Raw genomic sequence first — 16,777 nt, forward strand, 5'->3', positions numbered from 1 at the left:
GGCACTAAAAAGGCTGTAAAACAGCCCAGGAAAGAGCTAGAGTGCTGCAAAAGGCAGCAAAAATGTAGTTAAATCCCCTGCAAACAAATATGGATAGGGAAATGAATTAAAATAACAATAAAATAAATAAAAATTAACCAATATCAATTGGAGAGAGGTCCCATAGCAGAGAATCAGGCTTCATGTCAGCAGAGAATCAGTCTCTTCATGCCATAGCAGAGAATCTGGCTTCACGTCACCCACCACTGTAACAGTCCATTGTCATATATTTAGGCCCCGGCACCCAGACAGAGGAGAGAGGTCCCATAGCAGAGAATCTGGCTTCATATCAGCAGAGAATCAGTCTTCATGTCAAAGCAGAGAATCAGGCTTCACGTCACCCAAAACTGGAACAGTCCATTGTCATATATTTAGGCCCCGGCACCCAGACAGAGGAGAGAGGTCCCATAGCAGAGAATCTGGCTTCATGTCAGCAGAGAATCAGTCTTCATGTCATAGCAGAGAATCAGGCTTCACATCACCCACCACTGGAACAGTCCATTGTCACATATTTAGGCCCAGGCACCCAGGCAGAGGAGAGAGGTCCCATAGCAGAGAATCTGGCTTCATGTCAGCAGAGAATCAGTCTTCATGTCATAGCAGAGAATCAGGCTTCATGTCACCCACCACTGGAACAGGCCACTGTCAGATATTTTTAGGCCCCGGCACCCAGACAGAGGAGAGAGGTCCCATAACAGAGATTCAGGCTTCATGTCAGCAGAGAATCAGTCTTCATATCATAGCAGAGAATCAGGCTTCATGTCACCCACCACTGGAACAGGCCACTGTCAGATATTTTTAGGCCCCGGCACCCAGACAGAGGAGAGAGGTCCCATAGCAGAGAATCTGGCTTCATGTCAGCAGAGAATCAGTCTTCATGTCATAGCAGAGAATCAGGCTTCATGTCACCCACCACTGGAACATATAAAATAAAAATTGCGGCACTCAGATGCTGGATTATTGCGTACAAAACTTCTTTTATTTTATCATATTTTCAAGCATTAGCAGTGATTCATCCAAACAGCCCAATTAGATCCTTGGTGCAAACAGTGGATTTAAGACCAGACGTTTCGGTCGTAACAGACCTTCATCAGTGGTCACATATTTTATCTGTTCTGGTAGGGTCCGGACATCTGGGCTTGGATGCATCCAAGGTAGTTAATGTCTAATCTGCACAAGGGATGGACAGGTCCTGTGGGATCCATGCCTGGTTCATTTTTATGAACGTCAGCTTGTCCACATTGGCTGTAGACAGGCGGCTGCGTTTGTCTGTAATGACGCCGCCTGCCGTGCTGAATACACGTTCAGACAAAACGCTGGCCGCCGGGCAGGCCAGCACCTTCAAGGCATAAAAGGCTAGCTCTGGCCACGTGGACAATTTGGAGACCCAGAAGTTGAATGGGGCCGAACCATCAGTCTATACGTGGAGGGGTGTGCACAGGTACTGTTCCACCATGTTAGTGAAATGTTGCCTCCTGCTAACACGTTCCGTATCAGGTGGTGGTGCAGTTAGCTGTGGCGTGGTGACAAAACTTTTCCACATCTCTGCCATGCTAACCCTGCCTTCAGAGGAGCTGGCCGTGACACAGCTGCGTTGGCGACCTCTTGCTCCTCCTCTGCCTTCGCCTTGGGCTTCCACTTGTTCCCCTGTGACATTTGGGAATGCTCTCAGTAGCGCGTCTACCAAAGTGCGCTTGTACTCGCGCATCTTCCTATCACGCTCCAGTGTAGGAAGTAAGGTGGGCACATTGTCTTTGTACCGGGGATCCAGCAGGGTGGCAACCCAGTAGTCCGCACACGTTAAAATGTGGGCAACTCTGCTGTCGTTGCGCAGGCACTGCAGCATGTAGTCGCTCATGTGTGCCAGGCTGCCCAGAGGTAAGGACAAGCTGTCCTCTGTGGGAGGCGTATCGTCATCGTCCTGCGTTTCCCCCCAGCCACGAACCAGTGATGGGCCCGAGCTGCGTTGGCTGCCACCCCGCTGTGAACATGCTTCATCCTCATCCTCCTCCACCTCCTCCTCATCCTCGTCCTCCTCGTCCTCCAGTAGTGGGCCCTGTCTGGCCACATTTGTATCTGGCCTCTGCTGTTGCAAAAAACCTCCCTCTGAGTCACTTCGAAGAGACTGGCCTCAAAGTGCTAAAAATGACCCCTCTTCCTCCTCCTCCTCCTGGGCCACCTCCTCTTCCATCATCGCCCTAAGTGTTTTCTCAAGGAGACATAGAAGTGGTATTGTAACGCTGATAACGGCGTACATCACCACTGGCCATGTTGGTGGAGTACTCGAAACAGCGCAACAGGGCACACAGGTCTCGCATGGAGGCCCAGTCATTGGTGGTGAAGTGGTGCTGTTCCGCAGTGCGACTGACCCGTGCGTGGTGCAGCTGAAACTCCACTATGGCCTGCTGCTGCTCGCACAGTCTGTCCAGCATGTGCAAGGTGGAGTTCCACCTGGTGGGCACGTCGCATATGAGGCGGTGAGCGGGAAGGCCGAAGTTACGCTGTAGCGCAGACAGGCGAGCAGCGGCAGGATGTGAACGCCGGAAGCGCAAACAGACGGCCCGCACTTTATGCAGCAGCTCTGACATGTCGGGGTAGTTGTGAATGAACTTCTGTACCACCAAATTCAGCACATGCGCCAGGCAAGGGATGTGCGTCAAACCGGCTAGTCCCAGAGCTGCAACGAGATTTCGCCCATTATCGCACACCACCAGGCCCGGCTTGAGGCTCACTGGCAGCAACCACTCGTCGGTCTGTTGTTCTATACCCCGCCACAACTCCTGTGCGGTGTGGGGCCTGTCCCCCAAACATATGAGTTTCAGAACAGCCTGCTGACGTTTACCCCGGGCTGTGCTGAAGTTGGTGGTGAAGGTGTGTGGCTGACTGGATGAGCAGGTGGAAGAAGAGGAGGAGGAAGCTGAGTAGGAGGAGGAGGAGACAGGAGGCAAAGAATGTTGCCCTGCGATCCTTGGCGGCAGAAGGACGTGCGCCAAACAGCTCTCCGCTGGGGCCCAGCCGCCACTACATTTACCCAGTGTGCAGTTAGGGAGATATAGCGTCCCTGGCCGTGCTTACTGGTCCACGTATCTGTGGTTAGGTGGACCTTGCCACAGATGGCGTTGCGCAGTGCACACTTGATTTTATCAGATACTTGGTTGTCCAGGGAAGGCACGGCTCTCTTGGAGAAGTAGTGCCGACTGGGAACAACATACTGTGGGACAGCAAGCGACATGAGCTGTTTGAAGCTGTGTGTGTCCACCAGCCTAAATGACAGCATTTCATAGGCCAGTAGTTTAGAAATGCTGGCATTCAGGGCCAGGGATCGAGGGTGGCTAGGTGGGAATTTACGCTTTCTCTCAAATGTTTGTGAGATGGAGAGCTGAACGCTGCCGTGTGACATGGTTGGGATGCTTGGTGACGCAGGTGGTGGTGTTGGTGGTACATCCCATGTTTGCTGGGCGGCAGGTGCCAATGTTCCTCCAGAGGCGGAGGAAGAGGCCGAGGCGGCGGCAGCAGCAGAAGAGGCCGAGGCGGCAGCAGCAGAAGAGGTAGCAGGGGGAGCCTGAGTGACGTATGTTGTTTTTAAGATGTTTACTCCACTGCAGTTCATGCTTTGGTGCCTGGTCATGCAGGTTGTGCTAAGGTTCAGAACGTTAATGCCTCGCTTCAGGCTCTGATGGCACAGCGTGCAAACCACTCAGGTCTTGTCGTCAGCATATTGTTTGAAGAAGTGCCATGCCAGGGAACTCCTTGAAGCTGCCTTTGGGGTGCTCGGTCCCAGATGGTGGCGGTCAGTAGCAGGCGGAGTCTCTTGGCGGCGGGTGTTCTGCTTTTGCCCACTGCTCCCTCTTTGTCTTTTGCTACGCTGTTGGCTCGGTCTCACCACTGCCTCTTCCTCCGAACTGTGAAAGTCAGTGGCACGACCTTCATTCCATGTGGGGTCTAGGACCTCATCGTCCCCTGAATCGTCTTCCACCCAGTCTTGATCCCTGACCTCCTGTTCAGTCTGCACACTGCAGAAAGACGCAGCAGTTGGCACCTGTGTTTCGTCATCATCAGAGACGTGCTGAGGTGGTATTCCCATGTCCTCATCATCAGGAAACATAAGTGGTTGTGCGTTAGTGCATTCTATGTCTTCCACCGCTGGGGAAGGGCTAGGTGGATGCCCTTGGGAAACCCTTCCAGCAGAGTCTTCAAACAGCATAAGAGACTGCTGCATAACTTGAGGCTCAGACAGTTTCCCTGATATGCATGGGGGTGATGTGACAGACTGATGGGCTTGGTTTTCATGCGCCATCTGTGCGCTTTCTGCAGAAGACTGGGTGGGAGATAATGTGAACGTGCTGGATGCACTGTCGGCCACCCAATTGACTAATGCCTGTACCTGCTCAGGCCTTACCATCCTTAGAACGGCATTGGGCCCCACCAAATATGGCTGTAAATTCTGGCGGCTACTGGGACCTGAGGTAGTTGGTACACTAGGACGTGTGGCTGTGGCAGAACGGCCACGTCCTCTCCCAGCACCAGAGGGTCCACTAACACCACCTTGACCATGTCCGCGTCCGCGTCCCTTACTAGATGTTTTGGTCATTGTTACCGTTCACCACAATAAGAAAAATATTATTCGGGCCAATGTATTGAATTCAAATTCAGGCCTTTTTTTACAGACACCTAACACTATCTGGCTATCTATTTAGGCACCGTATTACACTAATACAGGCACACCAGTAATGACAGATTTAGCTGAATATAAATTTGAGGCCTATTATTTAGGCGCTGAGTGACAGGTATACGTTTACGGACAGAATTAGACTTGGATCTGCACTGTAGCGTGTGTGTGAAGTTCTTGAGAATTACCCTATCAGCACCTTGAATCTAATATACCCTTTTAGGGATAGATTTAAAGTAGGCCTGATACAGCAGAAACCACTAATTTTGAGAATTGCAAAATTTGGAATTGTATTTCAACCCAGAACAAAAACTGTGCTTTGACGGACACTAAATAACTTGACCAGCTAAAGCAGTAATGACAGATTTGGATGAATATAAATGTGAGGCCTATTTTTTAGGCGCTGGGTGACAGGCTCAACTTGCCCCTGATGTAGGATATAGCCAAAAAATAACCACACTATTGATGGTTAAATGCACTTGGGTGACAGGCTCAGCTTGCCCCTGATGTAGTATATGGCCAAAAAATAACCACACTATTGATGGTAAATGCACTTGATGACAGCTTGACCCTGATGTAGGATATAGCAAAAAATAACCACACTATTGATGGTTAAATGCACTTGGTGACAGGCTCAGCTTGCTCCTGATGTAGTATATGGCCAAAAAATAACCACACTATTGATGGTTAAATGGACTTGATGACAGCTTGACCCTGATGTAGGATATAGCAAAAAATAACCACACTATTGATGGTTAAATGCACTTGGTGGTAGCTTGTGCTGGCGCACCACAAGCCACAAAATGGCCGCCGATCACCCCAGAAAAAAGTGACTGAAAAACGCTCTGGGCAGCCTAAAAACAGTGAGCAATTGAATATCAGCACTTCAATGATCCACAGCTGTAGATCGATCACTGAATGAAGTCTTTTGGAGGAGTAAATCTGCCTAATCTCGCCCTAACGTCGCAGCTGCAACCTCTCCCTACACTTGTATCAGCAGAGTGACGTGCAGCGCTACGTGACCCAAGCTTATATAGAGGCTGGGTCACATGCTGCACTAGCCAATCACAGCCATGCCAATAGTAGGCATGGCTGTGATGGCCTCTTGGGGCAAGTAGTATGATGCTTGTTGATTGGCTGCTTTGCAGCCTTTCAAAAAGCGCCAAGAAAGCGCCGAACACCGAACCCGAACTTTTCCGAAAATGTTCGGGTCCGTCTCACGGACACCACAAAATTCGGTACGAACCCGAACTATACAGTTCGGGTTCGCTCATCCCTAGTAAGCACCGATTTACTCACACACGTCCTGGATGTATTATACACCTGTATTAGGGCTCATGCACATGACTGTATGTATTTTGCAGTCCGCAAAACACGGATCTGCAAACAATACAGATGACGTCCGTGTGACATCCGTATTGCATCCGTTTTTTTGTTGTTGCGAATCCATTGTAACAATGGCCTATCCTTGTCCACAAAACGGACAAGAATAGGACATGTTCTATCTTTTTTGCAGAACGGCCATGAGGACATACGGAAACAGAATGCACACAAAGCACAGAGTTCACGGTTCGGGTCAGCTAAGCCCGTGGACGGACTGTGACACATGGTGGTCACACAGACCTAGCATACTAACAGAAGATGGCGTGTGCATCCAGCCTAATCATTGCAACCCTTGCAACAAGTCAAATTTGGTCTCTATTAAAATTAGTGCAGACATTACAATGAGGGGCAGATGACTGGTTGGTAAAATGACATATGTACATGAATCTGCTCTGCTTTCGGTCAGCACTACTTTTTTTTTTTATACAGGAAACCCATTACAACAGAAATCTCATTAGTTGGCCACTAGTGCTGGCACTGCCTGTAGTAAGATGGCGTCTCCGTGCGGGCGGATGGCCAGTGGGCATGCGCCGACACACAGGAAGTCACCTGGGAAAGTTTCCGGAGCAGCGGGAGAAGTGGGATTCGAGGCTGGAAGCCGCGGCCGGGCAGGTACAGTAGTCATGCTAATAGTTACCGCCTTGTAATGAGCCAGGCCTGCGGTAAATGAGATACGGAGCCCGTTATTTTCTCCCGGGTGCTTAGGTGGGGTTAGCAGTAACGGGCAGTGTGTGTGGAGGGGGGCGGGGGACGCCATTGCTTATTGCATCCAGATACAATAGGCTGCAGGGAGCACTCGTGTAATTCTCCTGCATGCTGTCCCCGTGTGTGTGTACAGGGGGCGACCTGTGTGTGTAGCCTGCAGGCACAGTGTATGAGGCCCTCCTCTGTATGCAGGGAGCTGGGGGCTTTGTGGGGGCTTCCACCCCCTTCCCCCCCCTGCTGGCCCATGTGCCCATTTCATGGCATCCATTATCCCTGCCAGTGTAGTGGCTGCTGGCTGTCCCCATGTTGTATGTTCTGATGAAGGGGAACCCTTCACAATAAAGCTCCCGTACACGCTATGGCCGCCGCCACCGCAATATTGTGCGTCCTGTAAGGATCTGACAGGTGGAGGTGGCAGCGTCCTCGTCTCCCGCTATCTGATTTAAACGTATAAGCGCACGCTGTGTGTACATGATCCCTTTTGTTTTCTGAAATCAATGGGTCACAGCGATGGGTTAAGAACGTTTTACGTTTGAGAAAAATAATTAAACCCGCCAACTTGTAATGTTTGCACGCCCCGCCACCCGTTTACTTCAACAATAAGGAAATGACGTGGCGTCTACTGGTATTTTTTTGTAGGACAGAATAGCGGAGTAGGGTAAAAGTGGAGAAAAGAAAAAATGAGGTTATCCAAAAGCTACAAGGGACTGTGCTTTGTCCCTGAAGAGAAGGATAGAGAAGGGGCGCCACCAGGACCGTACGATGGAGGGATTGGAAAAAAGGAAACAGTAGGATAAAACCAAACACCACAGGGAAGTCGAGATAAATCAGTGAAGGGTAGGGAACAGGGGGTAGTCACCCACCTCGAGTGTAGCACCGGTCACTGTAAGAAATATATATGCAGTTTAGCGCCAAACTCCCAAAAGACAGAGTATAAGTAAGTGATGGTGTTAGATAATTGTTGACTGTATCAAAAATCACGTAGTAGGGTAGAGGCAGACTACATGTGGCCCATTAAAGTCTTTGTATAAGGGTCCATTCACACGTCTGGCCATGTGCATTACGCATTTTGCGGACCGCACATGGCCGGCACTTTAAATAGAAATGCCTTTTCTTGTTCGTGTCTTCGGACAAGAATAGGACACGTTCTATTTATTTGCGGAACGGAAGTGTGGATAGCACATTGTGTGCTGTCCGCATATTTTGCGGCCCCATTGAAAATGAACGGGTCCAAATCCGGCCATATTTTGAAGACGTGAATGGACCCTTAGCAGAGCATGTTTAAATGCCTTTATTTTCATATCCAAATGTATCTGCACCGCGGAGAGAGTAAACATGATGTGAACAAGCAGAGATGTAATCTGATCTGGCCCTGTCTTCTCGCTCATGTGCTCTGGCCTCACATATCGGCTCATGCGCAGGACAGTCCTGATTTTGCCAGGGCGAGAAATTGCCTGCATTGCGCATACGAGATGACGTTAATCTCCTCCTGGAAGAGACGGACCTCTGCGTCTCATCATTAGGGCTCTTGCGGATTTGCGGAACCATTCACTTCAATGGGGCTGCAAAAAATAAAGAGGAAATGACTCGGATGTTTGCATGACCGTTCTGCCCAATTTTTTTTAAAACATGTCGTATTATTGTCCGCATTACGGACAAGGATAGGACTGTTCTATTATAGGCTGGCCGTGCTGTTCTGTAAAATACGGAACGTACATGGTTGGTTGCCGTGTTTTGCCGATCTGCTATTTGTGGACCGCAAAACAACAACAGTCGTGTGCATGAGCCCTTAGAGAACCTTTGAGAGACCGAGTGCCCAATCTGCAACCTAAAACCCACTTATTTATCACAAAATGCCAACACAGCAATTTCCCCTGAATACTACAGTCCGATATAGTATATCTTCCATGTACTTTATCATTTAGCTATATTAACCTGCCTACATTCAGTGCGCTGCCTGTGCTGTTCATGGTGCGCCCTGCACTGATGAATGGCAGAAAAAGTCTAAGGCTTTTTCCAGGGTGCGGGTGCCTACAGAGAGGGTCATAGGTTCGCCACCATTACTTTAGAGCGTCCACATTACTGGCGACAATGAGGGCTGTACTGGGCATGCATAGGGCCAGGTGAGATTCCATTATCATTGCCTGGCCCTGTCAGTCGTGGGGTGGGGGGTTGGGGTGGCTGGGTGCCGAAAGAAACTGAGCTTTGGCTCAACTAGAGCCGTGGTGATGCCCTCATGTTCCGATTGGCTCATCTGCATATTTGTTTTAGTGGTAGTTTTTGAGGGGAAAAAACGCCAGCTCCAGATGTTAGCTGAAAGTCTATGGGAATAAGAAATGCAGGGCATGCAAGCTTTTTTTTCCTAGTAGTTTTCTTTCCTAATTGGTGACGGTTTATAAAAGATACACAGCATGTTAAAGCTTCTGGCATTTTTTTCTGATGTTTTTCCATCTCCTCTACAGGGAGAAACCCTAGCGATATGCCACCAATGTCTCAGATGAAACAACCCCTTTAAGACCCCACTTGCAGCTTTTATGGTATTTTTCAGTGAGCAAAAAACCCAGACCAAACTAGTGTACGTGTAGGGATGTAGATTGTTTATACTGCAGACCCCAAATGTGGAGTGGGACAAGCACATAAAAGCATCTGCTGTCCTCCATTACAAGGTAGGACTCCGTTCACACTTGTGTTAGGCTAGTTTCACACTAGCGGCAGGGGAGTCCGGCGGGTGAACAGCCTGTCGGATCCGTCCTGCCGCTAGTTAACGTGTGCCCCCGAACTGCCGCTCCGTCCCCATTGACTATAATGGGGGTGGAGTTCCGGCGGCAGCACGCGGCGAGAGGCAACCGGACTAAAAGTACGACATGCAGTACTTGTAGTCCGGCTGCCGCCGTAACTCCGCCCCGTCACCATTATAGTCAATGGGGATGGAGCGGCAGTTCGGGGGCACACGTTAACTAGTGGCAGGACGGATCCGACATGCTGTTCACCCGCCGGACTCCCCTGTCGCTAATGTGAAAGTACCCTTAGATCTTTTCTGTAAGCAATCCTGTAAAAAAAAAAAAAAAAAAACGGCCAGAAACTGATGGACTCATGGTAATGGGGGGAACTTGAGATATCCATCTTGGAGCCTGTAAATGGAACCCATGACACCAACAGAATGAACAGAGCCATTGGTATCTAAGTGACTTTAGTGTGTAATTAGACCTTTCTGGGATCCGATAGGATGGTTCAGAAATTAGCTGAATACTTTTCCCAAATATGGGTACAAGTGGCAATATATTTAATGTAGAGTTGTTGCGATACCAAATTTTTGATTCGGTTTCGATACCATGAAAAAGTATTGCGATACTAGTATTGCGAAAAAGTATTGCGATATAAAAAATAAACAAAAAAAGCCACGTGCATTCCTCATTTTTAAAAATGGCGAATCGCGCAGTTTTTATTTTATTTTTTCTGTTCCGGCATTCACCACCTAGATTTTTTTTTTATATTTTAATAGTTTGGACTTTTCTGACGTGGCGATGTAATATGTTTATTTATATATTTTATATGTGAAATTGGGAAAAGGGGGGTGATTTATACTTCATATTTTAGTGTTTTTTTTTTTTTCACTTTTTATTTAATAACTATTTCCCCCCTTAGGGGCTAGAACCTGGGATCTTTCGTCCCTTTTCCTATTCACCCTGATAGATCTCTATCAGGGTGAATAGGACTCCACACTGTCCCTGCTGCTCTGTGCTTTGTGCACACAGCATCAGGGATGTTACCATGGCAACCAGGGCTTCTGTAGCGTCCTGGCTGCCATGGTAACCGATCGGAGCCCCAGGCTTACACAGCTGGGGCTCCGATCAGAAGCTGCCACTGCACCACCAATGAGGGGGAGTGGAGAGGTCCCTGTGGCCACTGCCACCAATGATTTTAATACTGGAGGGTTGAGAGGGGCCGGCGCACTGTGCCACCAATGATTTTAATGGGATGGGGGGATTGAGGGGGGGGGCACACTGCACCACCAATGATTTTACCCCTTTATACAGGAGGCGGGTACTAGCAGATCAGCGGCAGTTAACTGCCGCTGATCGCAGCTCCCTGTCAGGGGCAGGGTGCCGGCAATGCGATTCTGCTGCCGGCACCCGCCTCCTGTATGTGTTAAAGACTGACTACTGTATATGAGTCCAGACTTTCACTATTAGGCCACACAGAGCGGCGCCCAGCGATGTCTCAGCACTCACCATTTAGTCCTGGGCGCCGCTCCGTTCGCCCGCAGTGCCCCATTACTGTCTCCTCTCCTGCTACACATGCTGCTGATTACTATCGGAGCGATGGGAGGAGACATCAGCTTCACTAGTGGGCGTTCCTTCTCCCTGGCTGTAGCGCTGTCCAATCGCAGCGCAGGGAAAAGGAACGCCCACTAGTGAAGCTGATGTCTCCTCCCATCGCTCCGATAGTAATCCTATCATTGGGGGCGCAGTGCGCCCGCCCCTCCTCCGCCCCTCTCTTCTCATTGCCGCCCCTCCTCCACCCCCTCTCTTCTCATTGCCGCCCCTCCTCCGCCCCTCTCTTCTCATTGCCGCCCCTCCTCCGCCCCTCTCTTCTCATTGGTGGCAGCGGCAGCAGCACAGGGGGAGGGAGGACAGCTTCCTTCTCCCCGTGCTGCTGAGAGAGAACATGAGCGCGCCGATAGCAGCGCGCTCATGTTCAGAGATACTAGACTGCGCAGAAGCGCAGCCCAGTATCGAAAAAACGGAAATCCCGGTATCGTATCGATACCGGGACAAAAGTATCGATTGGGTATCGAAATTTCGATACCCGCAACAACCCTAATTTAATGCCCCATAGAAGTTTAGAGCCTGGAGCCTTAAAGGGGTTTTATTATTGATGGCCTACCATGAGGATAGGGTAGGACAGAGCTCTACTACAGTGCTGCGGTGTAAGAGCAGAGCAGCTGTATGTCTTCTCCAGTCAGCCACAACACGTTCCTAATATTGTGTCCCCCTCATGCTGCCAAAACAGCTCTAATCCATTGAGGCACGGACTCCACAAGACCACAGAAGCTATCAAACCTTTCATGATTAATTTTGCAGGGTGAGGGGCCAGTTGGTGGTATTGGATATGTTGTCTTAGGTCCTCCTAGGTTTGATGGATGACATGTCCTAAGCACTTTACAATGTTACATGTCATCAGTTTTGGGGGGGAAGTAGTTGGCCATTTGTTTGTTCTCTTTTGACATTAATCTTTTTTGCTCAATAAACTTTGTTCCCCAAATATCTTAAAGGGATATCACCATTTCCACTGCGAGATGGGACCAAGTGCTGGCCACAGGTGGCCACGCTTATGGAGATAGCCGAGTGGGCTGGTGCTCCACTCTTTTCGTAAATTCCATTGTAGTGGATGGGAGCTTCACAAACGGTGTAGCAGAACAAGCTTTGCTGCTTCATAACGCCAGGAGTCAAACCACTACTCCTATTGATAACTTGTCCTGAGGGTAGGTTGTCACAACTTAAAATGTTTCTCCTGAAGTTTTCATTATAATTAAAGGTTTTGGGACTTGTCCTCACACCAAGGCAGTGCTCCAGACAAAAAAAAATGACCAGGAGCCATTGGCTCCTAAACGAAAAAATTTAGGAGCCAAATTAAATTTTTTAGTCGCCAAATTTAAAATGCATATAATAAAAAAAAAAGGACTTTGAGAAGATGAGACGCAGGTGCACTACATATAGGAGAAAACAGCACCACATACCTCTCACATCCAGGGACATTTTCTGGGGGACAAGGTGACTAAAAATGGCGAATTGCGTGGTTTAGAGGTTTTTTTTCTGTTACGGCCTTCACCGAGCGGAAATATTTTTTTATATTTTAATAGCTCACACTTTTTGGGACGTGGCGATATGTAATATGTTTATTCTTTATTGTTTGTAAATTTTATATGTAAAACTGGGAAGGGGGCCATTTAAACTTTTAGTATTTTGGTGTTTTTTTTGTTTTTTTAAACTTTTTATTTAATAACCATTTCTTCCCTTAGGGACTAGAACCTGGATCTTTTCATCCCTTGTGCTATTCACCCTGATAGAGATCTATTAGGGTGAATAGGATCTCACACATCTCCCTGCGGCCCTGGGCTTTGTGCACACAGCAGCAGGGAGCTCATGGTAACCGATCTGAGCCCCAGCAGTGTAATCTGCCACTGCCACCAATGAAGGGGATGGGACCCTGTGGCCACCATATAAAAATGGGGGGGGGGGGACTTGTGGCCAGTGATAATGGTGAAGGGGGGGGGGGGGGGGGGGAGAGAAGAGGTTTTGGGGGGGGGGGGCGCGCTGCATCACCAATGAATGTTTAATAAGGACCTTTCGTGGGTCCAAAGAATATGAACTTAGTAGCAGGCTGCATAGAGCGGCGCCCAGGGATCTAAGTGCACTTACTGTTATTCCTGGGCGCCGCTCCGTTCACCCGCTGTGGCCCCCGGTATTTTCAACATTCAGAGCAAGGAGGAGGAGACGCCAGTGTCTCTCCTCTCCCTGACAGCAGCGCTGTCCAATCACAGCGCGGAGCCAGGGAGTTTTTTTTCTCCCTGGCTCTGAGCTCTGCGCTCTGATTGGACAGCGCTGCTGTCAGGGAGAAGGAGAGACACTGGCGTCTCCTCCTCCTTGCTCTGAATGTTGAAAATACCGGGGGCCACAGCGGACGAACGGAGCGGCGCCCAGGAATATTAGTAAGTGCACTTAGATCCCTGGGCGCCGCTCTATGCAGCCTGCTACTAAGTTCATATTCTTTGGACCCATGAAAGGTCCTCTTTAACTCCTTTATACAATTGTCTGCAGCGGTATCACAGACCCGGAACCTGGCCTCAATAACAGGGCATGCGATCTGGAGCACCTGAGGGGTTAATGGCCGCGCATCGCATGCCCTGTTATTGAGGCCGGGTGCCGGGTCTGTGATACCGCGGCCTATACTTATGTTTTACATTCATTGGCGGCGCAGTGGCGACAGCTCCTCCCCTCCTCCTCCCTGCTATCTCCCCATTGGTGGTAGTGGTGGCCGCGTCACAGTGGAGAGGGAGGGACTCCTTCCTTCTCCACTGTGCAGTGTGCTAGTGAAGAGAACGTAGGCTGCGCAGGATCGCGGCGGTACAGTCGCAAATGGCGACAAGACTAAAAAGTCTTGTCGCCATCTGCAAATTTTAAGGCGCATTGGCGACCGTTTTGGTCGCCATCTGGAGCCCTGCAAGGGGCAATTGGCTTATCGAACAAATTATATTTAATGAAATAAATGAATATATTTTTTGCTGTTTTTCTCAGATTTTCTTATTTTCATACATTTCAGAAGTGTTATGAACTGGTCGCGGTGAGAGGCTCCAGGAGAAAGACTACATCTCGCACAGAACATTGCCTAGTGGCTCATGATGGCGCATTTACAGAGAAGTCCGGTGAGTACTCATCGTATTCGTGTGTACATACCTAACCAAGACCAACCCTCAAAATCAATGGCTGCAAGCGACCGTGGTTAAAATGTGTCTATAGCGTATTAAGGCTTGGATTGGCCTTTTTGTGTGTGCAGCTTATAAATGCATGTTGGCACACATAGTTTTGTCATGATTTGAAATGTCCCAGTGGTCTGTCAGCATGATCAACCCTATTAAGCCACAGGGTTGATTATGCTGATTAAAACAATACCTCCTTTATGTCTGTACAGTACAATGTTCCACAGAAAACTGTTCTTTTATTAATATGCTAAATTGGCTAGTTGGAACACCAAGGGGACAGCCAGCGCCCTTGGAGCACCTGGTTGTGAACACCCCTGTAGCCTTAGCCACTCCCTCCATTCCCTGGATCCCACAGGATGTCTAGCCCTGTCAGTCCAGGGAAGAGGGGAATGACTAAGGCTGCAGAGGTATTCACAAACTGGTGCTCCAAGGGCGCTGGCTGCCCCTTTGGTGTTGTAACTAGCCAATTTAGCATATATATAAGGCTAGATCCAGCAGGCTGTGCACACAGCAGTATTCTTCTTGCCAGTTCTATGCATATTTGCCGGAATGCGGCTGAATCTTTTTCTGTCCCCATTACGGTTAATGAAGCTAGACGGAGCTTAACAAGCTTCTGACAATCCAGGAATGCAAAGAGATCCTGCAGGCTGTTCCTTGCTAGATCTCTACCACTAGTATGAAACGAGCCTAAAAGCACATTCTTCTCTGGAACCATGCAAACATACAGGACAGCATGACCCACCCTGCCTGGTAGTGTGCTTAACCACCTCCCGTCCGCCCATAGGATATAAACGTCCTATGGGTGGATCTCTATTTCTGAACGCACATTTTAAAACGTCCGTTCAGAAACAGCAGCTGCACGCTAATCGTGCAGCTACTGATCGGGTTGCCCTCTGTCAGTGACAGCAGGGCAACTCTTAGAGAAGGCAGGGACAGTGCCCAGGTGTCCCTGTCTTCTGGATCGCTGCATACACAGCGCTCACCGAGCGCTGTGTATGCAGAGCAGGAAGCGCTATACGCTTCCTGTTCCGGCCCGGCGGTCATGTGACCGCCGGGACCGGAGAGTGCAGGAGCTGTGTGAGGTCTTTCAGAAACCTCGATCAGCCCTGCACTGAGGCTGTACAGCACAGTATAGTGCTGTACAGCCTCTCTGGGGGGTGTATTTCTTCTGTAACTGGGGCTACTATGTCAGCCCCAGTTACAGGAGAAATCAACAGTGAAAAAGAAAAAGTGAAGCAAATGTCCCCCAGAGGTCTTGTATGACCTTATGGGGGACGAAAAGTGTAAAAAAAAATCTAAATAAAATAAAGGGTTAAAAAAATAAATAAAAAAAAGGTTCACATGTAAAAAAGAAAAGTCCCCAAGTAAGGAATAAAAAAAAAAAGTTTAAAATAGACATATTTGGTATTGCCGCGTCCGTAAAAACCAGCTCTATAAAAATATCACATGACCTAACCCCTCGGGTGAACACTGTAAAAAAAAAAAAAAAACTGTCAAAACAAGCAATTTCTGTCACCTTACATCAGAAGGTGCAACACCAAGTGATCAAAAACGCGTATGTCCCACAAAATGGTACCAATAAAACAGTCACCTCATCCCGCAAAAAATGAGCCCCTACATAAGAAAATCTCTCGAAAAATAAAAAAACTATAGCTCTCAGAACATGGACACATTAAAACATAATTTTTTTGTTTCAAAAATGCTATTATTGTGTAAAACTTTAATAAATGAGAAAAAGTATACATATTAGGTATCGCCACGTCCGTAACAATCTGCTCTATAAAAATGTCACTTGACTGAACCCCTCAGGTGAACGCTGTAAAAATAAATAAATAAATAGAAACTGTGCTAAAACAACCAATTTTTTTGGTCACCTTGCCCCATAAAGTGTTATAATGAATGATCAAAAAATCATATGTACCCAAAAATAGTAGCAATTAAACTGGCACCTTATCCCCTAGTTTCCAAAATGGGGTCACTTCTTGGGAGTTTCTACTGTAAGGGTGCATCAGGGGGCTTCAAATGGGACATGGCATCTAAAAACCATGTGGAGTTCCTTTTCTTCTGTGCCCTTCCGTGTGCCCATACAGCAGTTTATGACCACATGTGGGGTGTTTCTGTAAACGGCGGAATCTGGGTAATAAATATTGAGTTTTGTTTGGCTGTTAACCATCGATGTGTTAAAGAAAAAATTGGATTAAAATGGAAAATCTGCCAAAAAAGTGAAATTTAAAAATTTGATCTCCATTTTCCTTTAATTCTTGTGGAACGCCTAAAGGGTTAACAAAGTTTGTAAAATCGGTTTTGAATACCTTGAGGGGTGTAGTTTCTACAATGGGGTCATTTATGGGGGTATCCACTATGTAGGCCCCACAAAGTGACTTCAGACCTGAACTGGTCCTTAAAAAGTGGGTTTTGGCAATTTTCTTAAAAATTTGAAGAATTGCTTCTAAACTTCTAAGCCTTCTAACGTCCTAAAAAAATAAAATGACATTTCC

At 48.2% G+C, this 16,777-nt stretch overlaps 1 protein-coding gene across 1 annotated transcript in view; it reads left to right on the forward strand.

The window, feature by feature from the left end:
• The first annotated feature begins 6,642 nt into the window (after positions 1-6,642).
• Positions 6,643-16,777, forward strand: part of ZNF740 (zinc finger protein 740) — a 49,408-nt gene continuing 39,273 nt past the window's right edge. The window contains exons 1-2 of the mRNA XM_040425791.1: positions 6,643-6,703; positions 14,120-14,222. Coding sequence (XP_040281725.1) covers positions 14,196-14,222 — 27 coding nt within the window. The 5' untranslated portion in view covers positions 6,643-6,703; positions 14,120-14,195. The remainder of the gene's footprint in view (positions 6,704-14,119; positions 14,223-16,777) is intronic.

Source organism: Bufo bufo, chromosome 3, assembly GCF_905171765.1.
Source record: "Bufo bufo chromosome 3, aBufBuf1.1, whole genome shotgun sequence".
NCBI lineage: Eukaryota > Metazoa > Chordata > Amphibia > Anura > Bufonidae > Bufo > Bufo bufo.